The sequence below is a fragment of the Herpailurus yagouaroundi genome, unplaced genomic scaffold, assembly GCF_014898765.1.
Source record: "Herpailurus yagouaroundi ecotype Mexico unplaced genomic scaffold, PumYag 247, whole genome shotgun sequence".
NCBI classification, from domain to species: domain Eukaryota; kingdom Metazoa; phylum Chordata; class Mammalia; order Carnivora; family Felidae; genus Herpailurus; species Herpailurus yagouaroundi.
The window spans coordinates 95,190-111,798 of NW_024412464.1; the positions used below are offsets into that span (position 1 = coordinate 95,190).

Genomic DNA, 16,609 nt, shown 5'->3' on the forward strand with positions numbered 1-16,609 from the left:
ATCAGGAATAACAATTTCCATGGTCTGGTCATCTATGTAACTATTTCCAGTTAATGCCTTAACTCTTACCAGACTGATCTCATTTCTGCTTCCCTTCACTTGACACTCTTCTTCTAATTCCACTTATCCTTCAGAGTCCAGTTTAAGTCTCCCTTTTTCCTTCCCTGAAACTTTTCTCATCTTAATCCCAATTTATTTCCCTCTCTTCTGAATTTTTACGTCGCTTACAATGGGCACCACATAACGTAGCAGTCTGTTACATTGTCTTTCCCTTAAAGAGACCGTAATCTCTTCAAGGTGGACAGCCCATGTCCTTACCAGTCTTTGAAGCCTGGCAATCCTTCCAAATTTCCTATTTTCCTTGAGCCCTGAATAGGTACTTCTGGAATGATGAATGAACTAAACTCAACAAATACTTCTTGATTAATTAAAGTCAGCCCCAAACTCTCGTGTTTTACCCTCTCCTCAAACTACCGCGCCTCAAATGATCCGGAGAGGTTCAGTGGCGAGGGGAGGCGGTAGTCCGGTCACGTAACGCTCCCCGCCCGCTCCGGTAAGCCACGCCCAACCCGCTGGTCGCCGAATGGGCGTGGCTCAACCTGCGGTGGCCGATTGGGCGTGGCGTGCGAGAGTGAAGGCGTGGCCGAGAGGGGAAAACTCCGCTCTGGATCGGACTCGGTAGTCCCCGGGAATCCTCGACAATTTCCGGCAACGGTCTCCTCCTCAGCCGATCGGCCTCGGGCATTTCCGGTCCCCTTCGGGCTTTTCCGTCTGGCTCCCGCGCGGATCTCACCACTTCGGGTATTTCCGTGTCCCACTCGGAGGTACTCGGCAATCGCTCGGCCTCCCCCATCCCCCGGTAACGGTCGCTGGTGAGTTTAAATGAGCCGGGGCTGGCCGGGCCGGAGCCGCTACGGGGGGGGCCTGAGGCACTGCAGAAAGTGGGCCTGAGCCTCAAGGATGACGGTGCTGCAGGAACCCGTCCAGGTAATGATAACCCCGCTCGCCGAGGCTTGGCTCGAAGCCTCGGCCGGGAAGCCGCGTACGGCCACTCCGCGGCCTGGTGCGGCCTAGGCCCGGCAGCTTCTCCCGCCTCCCCTGCTGCCGGGTCCTGCCTGTCTCCGCGTCGGCTCGGAGGCCTCGCCCGCAACCTTACCCGCGTTGCCTCTGGTCCTGCCTTGCTTCCACCCCGGGTGCGAGCGGGGTTCGGCGATAATGCCTCTGTCCACCGCCGGGCCACGGTCGGGCCAGCCCCTCCTGTCAGTCCAGGGGCCTGGCCCCCCCCCGGCCGGGGTGAGAGACCAGGGGCCGAAAACTCGCCCCAGGTGCTCCCTTGCCCCGGGATGATTGGGAATCACGTTTGATCAGAGCTTGTATGATCTTCGTAATGGTGGGGCAAGTTGGCGGGGTGGGGGTGGGGGTGGTGGGGGTGGTGGTGTTCGGTTTTGTTTTTGTTTTATGTGAGAGGGCGGAGGGCCGATAAGATCGGTATTTTTAATACTAATTTCTGTTTTGGTAACAGACGTCCTATAGCCCACGTTGCTTTCCTCGCTCAGTGAATTTCCCACTGGACAATGATCTGGGAAGAGAACTCCCGAGGCCCAGCGCTGAGGGGCAAGCACCTATACGAGGGGAAGGGGTGGAAACGGCAAATCTGGGTGTTTTGTTGTTTTTTTTTTTCCCCGTGACCGGTGTGATGGGGATCAGGAGTGTTTTGTGCATGTTGATAGTGCGTTCAGGAAATGAAAGACAAATAAGGGTTTTTACATCCATTTCGCTGTCCTTACGACACCAAGGTATGCTTTGACGCACAGTGCTCTGTTGGCACGGGAGAAACCCTATTGGATTTGAAGTGTGATGCAGTGCCAGTCATTTTCCCCCTGCCATCTCAAGAAACTGAATCTTTTGTCCCTTACTGATGGACCAGGTCTGGGAGACTCTCAGCTCACCATAGGATCTTTGACTTGAATAGAAGAGTTGACCTCTATCAAGTGCTGTCATTGAGTTATGGACTTTTTTTTTTTTTTTTTTTGAAGTTACAAAGCAAATCAATTTTAGAAATTACTTCACATTACCCTTAATAGGCCTGTGACCAAATAATAAATATTTTAATACATCACTGCTTCCATATCTCCTTTAATTTTTCTTCCCGGAATGAAATACAAGTATCTCCCAGTTTGCTTCTTTTACATAATAGCAACTATTAGTATTTGAACCAATAGAATGTGGAATTCTGTCTTAGGAAGTTTACCTGTTTGTAATTGTATCCATGCTTCCAAAGCTATTTCTTTTCAAACAAATTCCTCTTACTGGTAGAGTCCCTTTTAAGTTTTTTTGTTTTTTTGTTTTTTAGGCCTAACATTAAATTAGAAGTTATCTGTATCTTTTGTTGTTGTTGTTATTAAGTAGCCTCCACGCCTATCATGGAGGATGACCCTGACAGCAAGAGGCACCCAGGTGCCCCAAAAGTTATCTGTACCTTAAATGAAAAAGTATATCACTCAAGTTGTTTAATTTCTGTTTCATGTTTTGTATGTAATTTTGTCTTCATTAATGATACATTTGCCTCCTCTGGACCCCCAATTTTCTCAATTGATAAACTACTCTCAATGCTAGCCTATAGCCACTATTTAATAACAATCTCAACTTGTATAAAAACATGGAGAAGAAAAGACTATGTAGCCCATTCCTAGATGGTACCCATCAAGTTTCCTCTTTTTCCTTACAGTACTCTTAGTGGTAATGCTCTTAGGTCTTTTTGAGCCTTAAAAGTCAAATTTGTCCCATTTTTCTTCCCCCATCCTACCTTTGTCCATTAGATTTGGGGACTGTGGTAAGAAGTTTTAGGATGGGGCTAGGTGAGAATTTTGGTTGTAATTTATAGTAGAAGAAGCCCTTCAGTAAGGGGTCTGGCAGTGGGAGAAACAAGCAACTTTAGCTACGATGATGATGATGATCAACTGATTAGGGATAGGGCTGAACATGGGAAAGAATCACTAAGGAGAAAATAGGACAGATAGATACTATTGTTTTTTTTAACTATGATAAGTAATTGCATGTACTTGTAAAGGAAAGAGTAAGTTGGGGAGTTGTTTGGGGCATCATGATATTACCAGGCTTCGGAAGAAGTTGAGAGGAAAGATGAACAACTGTTTGCTTTTTTTTTCTTTGAACTTTTGACGCGGAATAGCCAGTCTGATAAGTTGCGTCAGCCTAAATATTAGCTCCTCCTCCAAATTGTCTCTCATAGGAAAACTTTATATTTGAGTCTTTACAAAAGACTCTCCTGTTATGAGGCAGAAATTCTGTCAATTATTTTATTTTTAATTGTTTGGGGGAAGACACACAGCCTAAATGATTTCAATCAGTGTCAATTTGGATATTTATAAAATTCACCTGATGAAATGGATTTTAAAAAAAAGCAAAGACATTTTAATGGATTTATCAGTTTTTCCTGGGGGTAGAACTTCATGGAAGTGTGAAGTTGTAAACAAGCTTAGTAAAAATCGCCTTAATAAGCAGTGTACTAAGTGGATACTATACATATGATATTGTTTTAGAGGTCATTCAGATAGTGAAGGAATACTTTGGGCTTGGAATAAGATATACTGGGATAGCATCTAGCATGGATTCAAAGGGTACCATATTTCAAATAACTTAGAATTAAATGTATATTCAGGAAGGTTGTGTTAGATGAAAAAAATGGCTTTGTTGATATCAAAGATAGATGTGAACAGTTTCCATAAAATTGTTCTGTTCAATGAGAATAGAAAAAGATGAAATTCCTAAATAAATTTTGTCATTTGAGAAATATGTATGTGTAACTAAATTGATAAAGCAATAGGCATTTGACTATTTGATCTTCATTCAAAAAACATATACTTAAGCCAGCTGAAACACATTTATGAAGTTTTCTTTTGGCAAATGGGAAAATACCTTATATTTATATACAGTATAGTATCTTGAAGGCAGTGCTACATCGTACCTGAACTGGGAGAATAAGCTTTGGGGAATGTGGGTGGAGGAGGAGGTCATTGCAAACATATATAATAATTTCATTTCTTTATGGACTAGTGTTCTGATATAGCCCTTTTTGTGTTTATGCTGTTTATATAGAGAAAGCATTAGGCAAATAATCACAAATTTGTAATTACAAACTGATAAGGGCACTATAAATAGGGTGTGAGGAGAGAGACCTAATGAGGGACTTGACCTACGCCCAGGTGTCAGGTTTGCAATTGAACCACCAAAAGAGGTACTAGAAAATAGCAAAAAGTTAAGCCTCCTCAACGAAAAAATCAAATTGGAAAGAATGTTATGTACCTGCTATGTACCAAGCACAGAAGGGTATGAAAGACATCCTAAAATCTTCTCTAAAAATGGTGTCAGGAAGGTCCTTTTTGAGCAAATAACATTGAAGCTGGGATCTGAAGGTTGAGAAGGAAACAGTAATTTGAAGAGCATAACAGAAGGAGAAAACAGTATGTGCAAAGTCCCTAAGACATAGCAGCACTTGGCACTGAAATAACTGAAAGAAGGCCAATGTGACTGGAGTTGCATATTAATGGAAAACCATTATAAGGAGTTTGGTTTTCATTCTAAGTGTGTGGGGAGTCATTGAAGGATTTTCAGAAGAGGGTTGACTTGATGTAGATGTTAGATCTCTTGGCTACTATATGTGAAATGTAATGGAAGAAGGAGGCAAGAATAAAATATCTTAGGGGCGCCTGGGTGGCTCAGTCGGTTAAGCGTCTGACTCTTGATTTCACCTCATGTCATGATCGCATGGTTTGTGAGATGGAGCCCTACGTGGGGCTTTGCGCTGATAGCACAGAGCCTGCTTGGGATTCTCTCTCTCTCTCTCTCTCTCTCAAAATAAATAAAAACTTAAAAAGTAGGCTTAGGATGAAAGTAACCTAGACCAAAGTGGTAGTAGTGGAGTAGGAAAGAGATTGATACATTCAAGAGATGTTTTGGAGGTAGAACCAATGAGACATGGAGACTGATTGAATGGGAGAGGGTGGGGATCAAGACTGCTGCCTGGATTTCATTTTGGTGGTGCCATTTAATAAATGAAGAATCCTGTGAGGGGGGACAAATCTGAAGGAGGATAATTAACCTGTTTTTGTTTTTTTTAACAGCATTGATTTTGAGAGCGAGAGAGAGAGCAGGGGAGGAGCAGAGGGAGAGGAGAGAGAATCCCAAGCAGGTTTCGTGCCATCAGTGAGGAACCTGACTCGGTGTTTGATCTCATGAACTGTGAGATCATGACCTGAGCGGAAGTCAAGAGTCCGACACTTAACCAATTGAGCCACCCAGGTGCCCTGACAATCTGTTTTGAACAAAATGAGTTGGAGATATTTGTGAAGCCAACCAGTAGAAATATGGAGAAAAAAACCTCTAATCTTTTGAGGGATCTAGTCTTGTTGGGAAGCTAAGAATGTTTAACAGGAACAATTGGATAATGTTACAAGTCAGTATGTATTTGATTGCACAGATAATAATAAAGAAATTCAGTAAGCAGATCCTTGTAGACTGGAAAAATGGGGTTTCTTGATGGAGTAGAACTTAAAGCTTTAGAAGATGGGGAGTGTTTGGATTGGTAAAAAAGAAGGGAAAAAATGGTTTTAGCCTGGAATAGCACGAGCAAAAGCCTAAAATTGAGAATGGTGTTTAGGAACAAAAGAACCATAAAATATTATAGTTTTGGTTGGAATGGGAATTGAGAGCAGGAAGAGATAAGGTTTTGCTAGCCAGGTAGAATCAGATTATAGGGGACATAACCTCCAGATTGAGGGGTTTAAGGCATTGGTAATAGCCATTATACGTTTTTGAACAGAAGACTTCTTTTTTAACGTTTATTTATTTTTGAGACAGAGAGAGACAGAGCATGAACAGGGGAGGGGCAGAGAGAGAGAGGGAGACACAGAATCGGAAACAGGCTCCAGGCTCTGAGCTGTCAGCACAGAGCCCGACACGGGGCTTGAACTCACTGACCGCGAGATCATGACCTGAGCCAAAGTCAGCCGCTTAACCGACTGAGCCACCCAGGCGCCCCTTGAACAGAAGACTTCTAATGAAAGCACTGCTTTGGGAAGATTAATCTGGTGCTGTTAGCAAGGAGGGACAAGATGAGAGTTAGGGAGACATATGGGCTAGTAAAATAATCCAGTTACATGGTAACATACACCTGAGTTTCTCATTCTTGGTACTATTGATGTTTGGGGCAAACTAATTCTTTGTTGTGGGGGACCCTGTCCTATGTATTGTAGAGTGTTCTGCAGCATCCCTGGCCTCCACCCACTAGGTGCCCCTCCATTTGTGGCAATCAAAAATGCCCCCCACTAAGAATTACTAAATATCCCTTGAGGGGCAAAAATCACCCAGATGGAAAACCACTGATATAGACCTAAACTAAATTAAAGTTCTAAAAATAAGATTTTAATGTATAACAGGAAAATTCCACAGTGATTTTTTTTTCCCGTTATACCTCCTTATATTGTCTGAATCTTTTATTATCCATTTCTTTTATGGTTCAAAAAAAAAAAGGCAGCTATCTTCTTTTTTGACAAAAACAAGAATAAAACAAAATAATTTATGTGGTCACATTTAGGTCTGAATTAGTTGTACAGTTACAGAGGTTTGTTTATATTTTTAAAAATATTATGTTTAAGAACAAGCAAGGAAAGAATTTTGCCATTTTGTGCTGTTGATTCCTCTTTTAAATTAGGAAAGGACTAACCTAGGACTAACCTAGGACTAACGTAGGTCCTAACCTAGGACTAACCTAGAATTCAGTAGGAATTCTCTTTTAAACTTTTTTTTTTTTTTTTTTTTTTGAGGATGGGTGTGGTGTTGCTGTTTGTCTCCCTGTTAGCAGCATTCATCCATCTGGCTTTAATTTGTAGAAGTCCTGAGATGATGCACAGAATGATATTCTTTTGGGGACAGGTCCACACCAGCAGTTGGGCCAAAGTAGATGACTAGCCAGGGGGCTGATCTTAGCCCTGCTCTTCATAAGCTCCTAATCTGTAGTGCCTTAGAAAATAGCCCATTTCCTCCCTATTTCCTACCAAAGAGACACCATCACTGAGGAACTTAGAGGTGCTTGAGCAGAGTGGTGATATGTGGGATTCTCCAAGTGGCAAATTTTATGGGGTATATCAGAGTTTGAGTTGGCTGCCTTTACTATCACTTTCTCACCCTCTTAATTGGTAACAGGGGCGCTTGGGTGGCTCAGTCGGTTAAGCGTCCAACTTCGGCTCAGGTCATGATCTCACTGTTCGTGAGTTCAAGCCCCGTGTTGGGCTCTATGCTGACAGCTAGCTCAGTGCCGGGAGCCTGTCTTCGGATTCTGTGTCTCCCTCTCTTTTTGTCCCTCTCCAGCTTGCTCGCTTGCGCGCTCTCTCAAAATAAACATTAAAAAAATTTTTTTAAAAGAATTGGTAATAAAAAATTATATTCTTCTGAGCAAAGCTTGATTTTATATCAGAAATGGATAGAATCCTTGATTATGATACTTTTTCTCTTGTTCATTTAATATTGACAAGACAGGAAAAAAAAGCAAAGTTCCAGGACTTTATGGCCATAGTATATGGCCATATGTGTGTCAAATTTTCCTGGTGATCAGTACTACTGAGTTAGCTGGTGAATCATTTGGGTCTTTTGTGGCTTATATATTAACAAAATAAGCAATTGTAGCAGATATGTTGGGAGATGTTATAATAATGGAAACTGTGTCTTTATTGAGTTTGTTTATATTGGAAGACAGGAAAGGAGGAGGTTTTTAGTGTCTACTATGTGCTAGTCCGTATACTAGGAGCACTGTATATGTATCATGTCATTTAATCCACACAATCTAAGAAATAGAGCTCTGTTTTCCAGATGAGGAGATTGAGGCTTCCAAGTCACACTCTTGGAAGTGCTGGCACACAAATTTGAACACATGCCTCCAAAATTAATCCTGAGTATATCGTTTCTACTCTCCATGTTCTTTCATTTACAACAAAATTAAACAAGTTGGTTCTTAGGAAATCTCCATATTTTGTAAAAAGAGTAATTAGGTGGTAATTATTTGTATCACAAAATAATAATTGTGTGCCACAGAGTTTCTTTCAGTAGAGATTTCCAGAGATTCTTACCTATTGGACTTACAGTTGACCCTTGAACAAGGCAGGAGTTAGGGGCACTGACCCCTATGTAGTGGAAAAATCCGAACATAACTTTTGACTCCTCAAAAACTTAGCTACCCTCAGCCTACTGTTGCCTAGAAGCCTTGCCAATAACATAAACAGTTGATTAACACATAGTTTGTATACATATTATATACGTGTTCTTATAGTGCAGTGAGCTAGAGAAAAGAAAATGTTACCAAGAAAATCATAAGGAAGAGAAGATACATTTTTAGTAGTATATTGTATTTATTGAAAAAAATCCACATGTAAGTGGACCCGTGCAGTTCAAACCCATGCTGTTCAAGGGTCAACTGTATATGAATACAGAGAAACTTAAAGCTAAGACTAACATAAGATACTACCAGTAGGAGGACTGGCAGAAATCAAAGATCAGTTGTTTATTCATTCAACATCCATTAGTTAAGCCCTTGCTTAAAAAGTACATAATAGAGGGGCGCCTGGGTGGCGCAGTCGGTTAAGCGTCCGACTTCAGCCAGGTCACGATCTCGCGGTCCGTGAGTTCGAGCCCCGCGTCGGGCTCTGGGCTGATGGCTCAGAGCCTGGAGCCTGTTTCCGATTCTGTGTCTCCCTCTCTCTCTGCCCCTCCCCCGTTCATGCTCTGTCTCTCTCTGTCCCAAAAATAAATAAAAAAACGTTAAAAAAAATTAAAAAAAAAAGTACATAATAGATGCTGGGAATCTAATAATGAGCAAAACCAGAAGTAGTCTCTACCTTTCTGCAGTTTATAGTGAGGAAGACATTACTTATTTATGTAAAATTACAGCAGTGAGAAATATTACAAAGGAAAGGTACATAGTGCTATAAGAGTGTGTAATAGGAATGCCTGACCTCATCAGAGCTCCCCCAAAAAAGTGTTTCCTGAGAAAGAAGTCCAAAGAATGACTCGAATATGCATAGTTTGGAGGAAGGTACCAGGTAAAGTGAACTATGTATATGTTTAAAGGGCCTGTGGCAGGAAGGTAACATGGTAGGTTTGAGGAGTTGAAAGAAAGCCATTGTCCTAACACAGCGTAAGAAAACATGATACAAGAGGAATTGGAGAGGTAAGCACGGACTATACCATCCTCCCTGGTTTGGTGGTTTGCATTTTTGTCATTAAGGACAATGAGAAGCCAGAGAAAGATCTTAAGTGAGAGGATAATATGATCAGATCTGATTTGTGAAAAGCTCACAGAGAGAAAATGGATCACAGGGTGGGAAAGAATTCAGGGAAGACAAATAAGACACTATTAAAAGTAATGGTGGGGGGCGCCTAGGTGGCTCAGTCGGTTGAGTGTCCAACTCTTGGTGTCGGCTCAGATCATGATCTCATGGTCATGGAATCAAGCCCTGCACATCAACTCCATGCATGGTGGGTGTGGAGCCTGCTTGAGATTCTCTCTTTCCCTCTTTCTGCCCCTCCACTTGCACACACACTCTCTCAAAATAAACTTAAAAAAAGGGGGGGGGGACAGGTCTGCCTTAGAAAGTAAATGTTTCATTGAGTTTCTTCCTTTCATCACCATTGCAGTTGCCTAATTTAAATATCATTTTGACATATACCTATATGCACGGTTCCAGAACCCTAGGTCATGGGATGGTCTGGTAGAACACCAGAGGGACAGATAAGTTCTTATGGAGGTTTAGAATTCAGCCAAGTACTGTGGCTAGATTTATCTCAAAGGTAGTGTTTTTTGGGGGCGCCTGGGTGGCTCAGTCGGTTAAGCGGCCGACTTTGGCTCAGGTCATGATCTCGCAGTCTGTGAGTTCGAGCCCCGCGTCGGGCTCTGTGCTGACACTCAGAGCCTGGAGCCTGTTTCGGATTCTGTGTCTCCCTCTCTCTGACCCTCCCCTGTTCATGCTCTGTCTCTCTCTGTCTCAAAAATAAATAAACGTTAAAAAATTAAAAAAAACAAAAAAGGTAGTGTTTTTTGTACTTATTTTACAGATGATTAAAACTGAAGGTCAGAGAAGTGACTTGGATATCTTGATTAGAAAGTGTCAGAGGGTTAGAGTTAGGTTTCATCGGCCATGGATTGAAGCTGGAGGTTAAACAGTCAAGAAATAATTGAATCAAATTAGATTTGAACACCCTTTAGCCTGTTGTTTTCTTTTCTTTTTTTTTTTTTTTTTTAAATTTTTGGGACAGAGAGAGACAGAGCATGAACGGGGGAGGGACAGAGAGAGAGGGAGACACAGAATCAGAAGCAGGCTCCAGGCTCTGAGCCATCAGCCCAGAGCCCGACGCGGGGCTCGTGACCCGCGAGATCGTGACCTGGCTGAAGTCGGACGCTTAACCGACTGCGCCACCCAGGCGCCCCTAGCCTGTTGTTTTCTGAATGACGTTTTTTTGAGTTCTTCCACCGTGCAAATGTTGAAGTTCTCTGAGGAAAACACTCGTAGTTTGTCACATTACCTTTTACGTATGTCCTTTCTGTGTCATAGTACAGAGATGTAGGCCAGATAGCAGAGAGCCTGTAGCATGTTTAAAACCTGCTCTTATATTCACTCCTTGCCAGTGCCACCTATTTTTGTTGGAAGGTTCACCTTCTCAATTGTTTGATTAAAAAAAAAAAAAAAAAATCAAAAGCACAGGGGTGCCTGGCTGGCTCAGTCGGTAGAGCATGTGGCTCTTGATCTTGGGGTCATGGGTTTGAACTCCCAAGTTGGGTATACAGATTGCTTAAATAAAGAAACTTTTAAAAACACATTAGAAAGCTTTGATTAGGGAGGAAGACACGATGATAATGTTGATGGCACGGCTAAAATTTGAGTAATTATTAGGTATGTACTAGGAGCCATTATGTACTTTATGTAACATTATGTACATATTAACCATTATGGACTCTTATGTTTTAAAACAAGAGACTTGAGACATTGTTACTTGCCCAAGACACGGAACTAATAAGTCACGGAACATGGATTTGAACCCAGGTCTCTCGAGAGCTATCATCGTTTAGCAGTGATGATATTTATGTTTGAAGAATGTAACTCTGGGACAGAATGGATTACCTACAGCTTACAGGCAGGAAGACCACGTAGAAGCTAAGGGTTGAAAGAAGATTGTTAACAGAATGGGACTAGAAAAGAGGGGAAAGATTCTAGATACTGTTCTTTAGGTGCAGTTCTATAAATGATGGTTAGACACTAACCAGCCCATTCGAATTACTTAAATCGATAATGTACCCAGATTGATTTACCAATACATTCATTATTTCATCTACACTCAACCCAACATCCTTGACCTTGTGTGATAAAGTTGTTTTGCGTTTCAAACTACAAGGAGCACCTCTCCTACTCCTGGCTGCAGCGGTGCCCCTGGTGGAGGACCCTGGTATGTGCGGAGGAAAGTACCTTTCTAGCTCAGTAACTTGTCTTCTCCTTCCTTTTAAGTATTTAATTCAATTCTACAACTATTTATTGAAACCTATGATGTATCAGGCTCTAATACTGTCTCTCATCAGCTGGACCAGTGATACTTAATGAACCAGGATTTCTGTGAACCCCTAACATTGTACACAGATTTTCTGTATATATATGTACATGTGCTTTTTTCTGGAAAAGAGGTCCATAGCTTTTATAAGTTTTTACACAAGAGGGTTCTGTAAAAGGAAGGAGAGCTACTTATCTAGAAAAGTAGAAGAATGATTCTGAGCCTGAATGCTTACCAGTGAAAAGGTTTCAAAATAAAGACATCTAAACTCAGTCCCAGCTTCCAGGGATTGTGATGCAGTGGGTTTGAGGTAGAGCATTGTCAAGCAAGGATTGGTAGCCGCTGATCTAGACAGGAGTAGCTCTAAAAGGTACTCCATGAGAACAGAAACTATCTGTTAATTGCTGTAGATAGAGGCTTCAGTGCCTGGCACATAATTGGTACTCAATGAGTATTTATTGAATGAATGAGTACTAGAACTCTCCGGTTCAGAAAAGTTAAAAAAGACACCACTACCCTCCTCCCCCACCATTGGTTTTCAGTCATAGTAAGTCATGCTGGAATCAGTAAAAAAAAAAAAAAAAATTTCCTCACACAATCATAGTCTACCTTTGTACTCTAAATAGCTGAGGCTGTTGTTGATACCCATCACAGGCAAATGTTACCAGAAATAAAGTCAAGGAGTAATAAGGAGCAGGAACCTCAGATCCTTGGTTAATGGTACGTGGAAGAATTGTTAGCAGCAATATGCAACATTTTTATTGGGGGTTCTGGCTGTTTCAGCACAGCTTGTCTTTGGTATCTTCTTTATTTAGGTGGCTCTGACTGGGGAAGAATCATACAGTGATATAACAGCGCTCCTTTGCAAATCCCATTGGTATTCACGGCCTTCTCTTTTTTCTCTTCCCATCTATTTTGCTTCCCAAGTAATAGAGAGGACCCTCCAATTGCTAATGAGTTTTTTTAGTGTAGTATGATATTTCAGTTTTTAAGTATTCCTTTCTATGAGATTGAGGGGCACTGTGTGATTAATTCATATGGAAACAAGCATATGTGGCAGCCAGCAGAGAACTGAAGTGTGGCAAAATTACAATTGCATGAACCCCTTTGCCTTCTGGAAATTATGAGTAGGGGTGGTCAGTCAGGCTTTGGGACAGCAAATTATCTTCAGTACAGAGTCTATAAGTATCTGAAAATTCTAGGATTTCTCTTATTTTTTTATGTATACTGTTGAGATCCTTTGGTTGTGCCGACTACTTCTGAAAATCTTTGAGGGAGAATGAGATGGTACGTTTTAGACCAGAGGGAGATTTCTTTGTAGTGCAACTAATTTGGGTGGATTATGAAAGGAGATGATATTGGGATTCATTTCTATTAATATGTAGGCTGTTTTATTAGGTATAAGAAATGGATAAGGGTCAAGAAGGAACATGAAGACCTACAAACAAGAGGTTTTGGAACTTGAGTAACTCAAGCCTTTCTTTTAAAGCTAAGGGCCATGGCCTGAAGGATTAGAAAGTATTTTATTCATAACATCTTGAATTAACAGATGAGACAGCCTCTTTGACTTTGGGGAATCTGCTGAGCAGGGATATTTTTAATTAGAATAAATCTTTTTTAGATCAGTCCTTTTCAAACTTTAATACGCATATAAATCACCCGGGGATCTTGTTATAATGCTGATTCTGATTTAGTAGGTTTACGATTGGGTCTGAGATTCCACACTTCCAGAAAACTTCCAGAAGTTATTAGTGTTGTTGCTCCAAGGACCACACTTTGAATAGCAGTTTTAGATATTCTCAAAGTGGTAGGAAATGACTAGATTAAGAACGGTAACGTTAGAGGGAAAAATGCTGCCTGTGATAGTATAGATTATTAAATTAAATTTAAATTTGAATTAAATTTAAATTCCCACCTTTTTCCTTTCCGTTGTGCCTGGATGGAAATGGTCAGATTAGACAGTCCTGAGACTTTAAAAAATTTAGACTGTTGGCGTGCCTGGGTGGCGCAGTCGGTTAAGCGTCCGATTTCAGCCAGGTCACGATCTCGCGGTCCGTGAGTTCGAGCCCCGCGTCGGGCTCTGGGCTGATGGCTGAGAGCCTGGAGCCTGTTTCCGATTCTGTGTCTCCCTCTCTCTCTGCCCCTCCCCCGTTCATGCTCTGTCTCTCTCTGTCCTAAAAATAAATAAACGTTGAAAAAAAATTAAAAAAAAAAATTTAGACTGTATAGAAAGTAAGCTTAAACAAGAGGCTCCAGAGACCCCATGAGAAAATAGAAAACTACACCCTTGGGCTAAGTAAGTCATCAACTACTACTAGGACTTTGAATATAAAAAATTATAGTTAATAATACTCATAGAAATGTTAGTAAACATTTGCTTTTTCATTCAAATATTTGAGATTGTACTATAGCCAAGGCATATTAATCACTTGTTACAATGTAATCTAGCTTTACTGTTACAGTGTTCGCTAGTGGTTTCATTAGGTAATCCCACCATGCTGGTTTTATTGTAACTATTAAACTGTTCAACAAATTATGAGCTGTATACATGGCTAAAAATAAACACTGTTGTATCATGATCACTTGTAAGATATCTCAATTTGTGAGTTGATGATTTTTTTAATCAATTGGTGACTTTTATATCTTGTGATAGACCAGAAGTTAAAAAGAAACCCAGAAAGATTAAAAGAAACTCCTATGGTGGTGTGCTCCTAAAAATGCTAGGCAAAACATAAATATATGTAAACACATAATTTACAGATACATAATTTATATAACAGACTTAAAATTAGTGTTATATGATACATTAAAACTTCAACAACAACAAAAAAACCTCTCTGGTTTAATGCTCTCAAAAATTCTGGATAAAATAGTAAGAAAAGGTAAATCATCTAACAGAAAAATGAATGACACATGAATTGGCATTTGCCAGAAGACCAATAAACGTGAAATAAATTACTGTTGAACACATTGAACTCATTTTAATATTCAGAGAAATGCAAATTAAAGGCACTAGATAAGCATTTTACATCTGTCAGACTGGTAAAAATAAGAAATTGGGGGGCACTTGGCTGACTATCATTAGAGCCTGCAACTCAATGTCAAGGTCATGAGTTCAAGCCCCACATAGAGAGAGGGATAGAGATTACAATCAATCAGTCAATAAACAAAAATTTTTTTGATAGTACATAGTGTAGACAAAGATGTGGAATAATGAGTAGTCATATGTTTTTGGTAGGAGTGTAAATTAAACCCACACTTTGAAAATGATTTGTATTACCTAGTAAAGATGAACCTGTGTATGAACATGAACTCAACAACCCCATAATTTCATTCTTAAGTATATATCCCAATTTGGAGAGATTCTTAAATAGGTACCCTAAGAGATAAATATAAGAATGTTCCTTGCAGCATTATTATAACTGGAAAAAAACTAGAAATAACCCAAATGTTCATATACTGTAAATAGATAAAATGCATTTTGATGTATTTTTACAATGGAAATATTATTTATTCTGCAATCAAAATGAATGAATTCTAGCTACACAGATTGAGAATGAATTTTTTAAATATTGGATTTCAAAGCAAATTATAGCATAATATATACAACATGCTTGTATTTATTTAAAAATTCAGAAACCGGGAAAAGTGTCGCATTGCTTAAGGATGATACATACATACAAATGTATAAAAATTGTAAAGAAAACCTGAAGATTAACAAAATTCAGAGTGGTGGTTTCAGAGAGGTTATGTGACTGATGAGCACCTGTGGGAGAGGGCTTCAAATATATTGGTAATATCTATTTCTTGAGCTGGATAGTGAGTACATGGGTCTAAATGTTTTCATTTATTATTAATTAAAATGTCATTCTAGCTGTTATATACTTTATAGCTATGTTTTATAACTTTAGAAAAAGAAAAATATATTCACCTAGATTAAAGATTAGTGCTATTATAGTTTGTTCATATGTCTCCCAATATGCTTCCTTGGGTGGGTGAGAATAGGGTTGCTTTAAAGGTCATAGGTGGAGAGGCATCTGGATGGCTCTATCAGTTAAGTGGCTGACTCTTGATTTCACCTCAGGTCATGATCTCATGATCTGGGTCAGAGCATGGAGGCTGCTTGGGATTCTCTTTCTGTCTCCCTCCCTCTCCCCCCAACCCCATGTCCCTCTCCCCAACTCATTAGTACGTACACTCAAATAAAAATTTTTTTTTAATTTTTTTTACATTTTTCTCATTTTTTTATTGTTGTAAGAAGTAACCACTTTTTAAAACAAAATTTGTATTCAAATATTTTGCTTTTATATAGAAAACTGAAATATATGACAAACCTAGTACAGGGGGTGGAAGAGAAGAATTGATTATGTACTTTTACAAGGATTTTATACTACATGTGGCTCTGTATAATGTTATTTGCATTTAAATTCAGATAATTTAAAAATGTGTATTGTAAACCCTAGGACAATCACTAAAATAGACTATTTATTTTAATTTTTAATAAAAATTTTAAAAAATAGGTGGGGAAGTTTTTGTGGAGGATGACATTTCATGCATATCGTGAAAAATTGTTTAAACCACCGTTGTTAGTTTAGAGCAGTGTAGTTTAGTGGGGTGGGCAGACCCATAAACATATAACTGCAACAAAATATGAGTGCGCCACTAGAAGAGATAATGTTTACCAAAAAAAAAAAAAAAAAAAAGGTTAGGAGTCAGCCAGGAAACCTTCATGAAGTAGATGTTAATTAAGCTGGGTCTGTAAGGATGAGCAATTTGTAAAAGGAGGTATGTGAGGGAGCCTCCATTCCTCTGTGGGGGAAGAGGAAGTACAAAAAGGCACAGAGGCCTAAATGTCCATGGAGAATTGAGTGAGTAAATTCAGGTATGTTAGGAGCCATACTGTGAAGAGCCTTGTGTAACATGCCATGGAGTTTGCACTATGGACATTGAGGTTTTGCTTTATTACTTAAATTAGGGTCATTGATTTGATTACAATATGTCA

General features: G+C 40.0%; 2 protein-coding genes across 10 annotated transcripts in view; one reads left to right on the forward strand and one right to left on the reverse strand.

Moving 5' to 3' along the window:
• Positions 1 to 1,281, reverse strand: part of MYL4 (myosin light chain 4) — a 30,522-nt gene extending 29,241 nt beyond the window's left edge. For 2 of the 3 annotated variants that reach the window (XM_040460054.1, XM_040460055.1), the window contains exon 1: positions 319 to 452. The gene's annotated coding sequence lies outside the window, so the exon portion shown is untranslated. Of the gene's footprint in view, positions 1 to 318; positions 453 to 1,156 lie in introns of those variants that run through there. The other variant, XM_040460056.1, reaches the window with a different exon arrangement.
• Positions 876 to 16,609, forward strand: part of CDC27 (cell division cycle 27) — a 70,020-nt gene continuing 54,286 nt past the window's right edge. For 5 of the 7 annotated variants that reach the window (XR_005785980.1, XM_040460045.1, XM_040460047.1 and 2 more), the window contains exon 1: positions 876 to 987. Coding sequence is in view for 4 of the 7 variants with exons in the window: in XM_040460045.1 (XP_040315979.1) it covers positions 961 to 987 (27 nt within the window). In the remaining 3 variants the exon portion in view is untranslated. The remainder of the gene's footprint in view (positions 988 to 16,609) is intronic. The other 2 variants (XM_040460050.1, XM_040460051.1) reach the window with 1 other exon arrangement.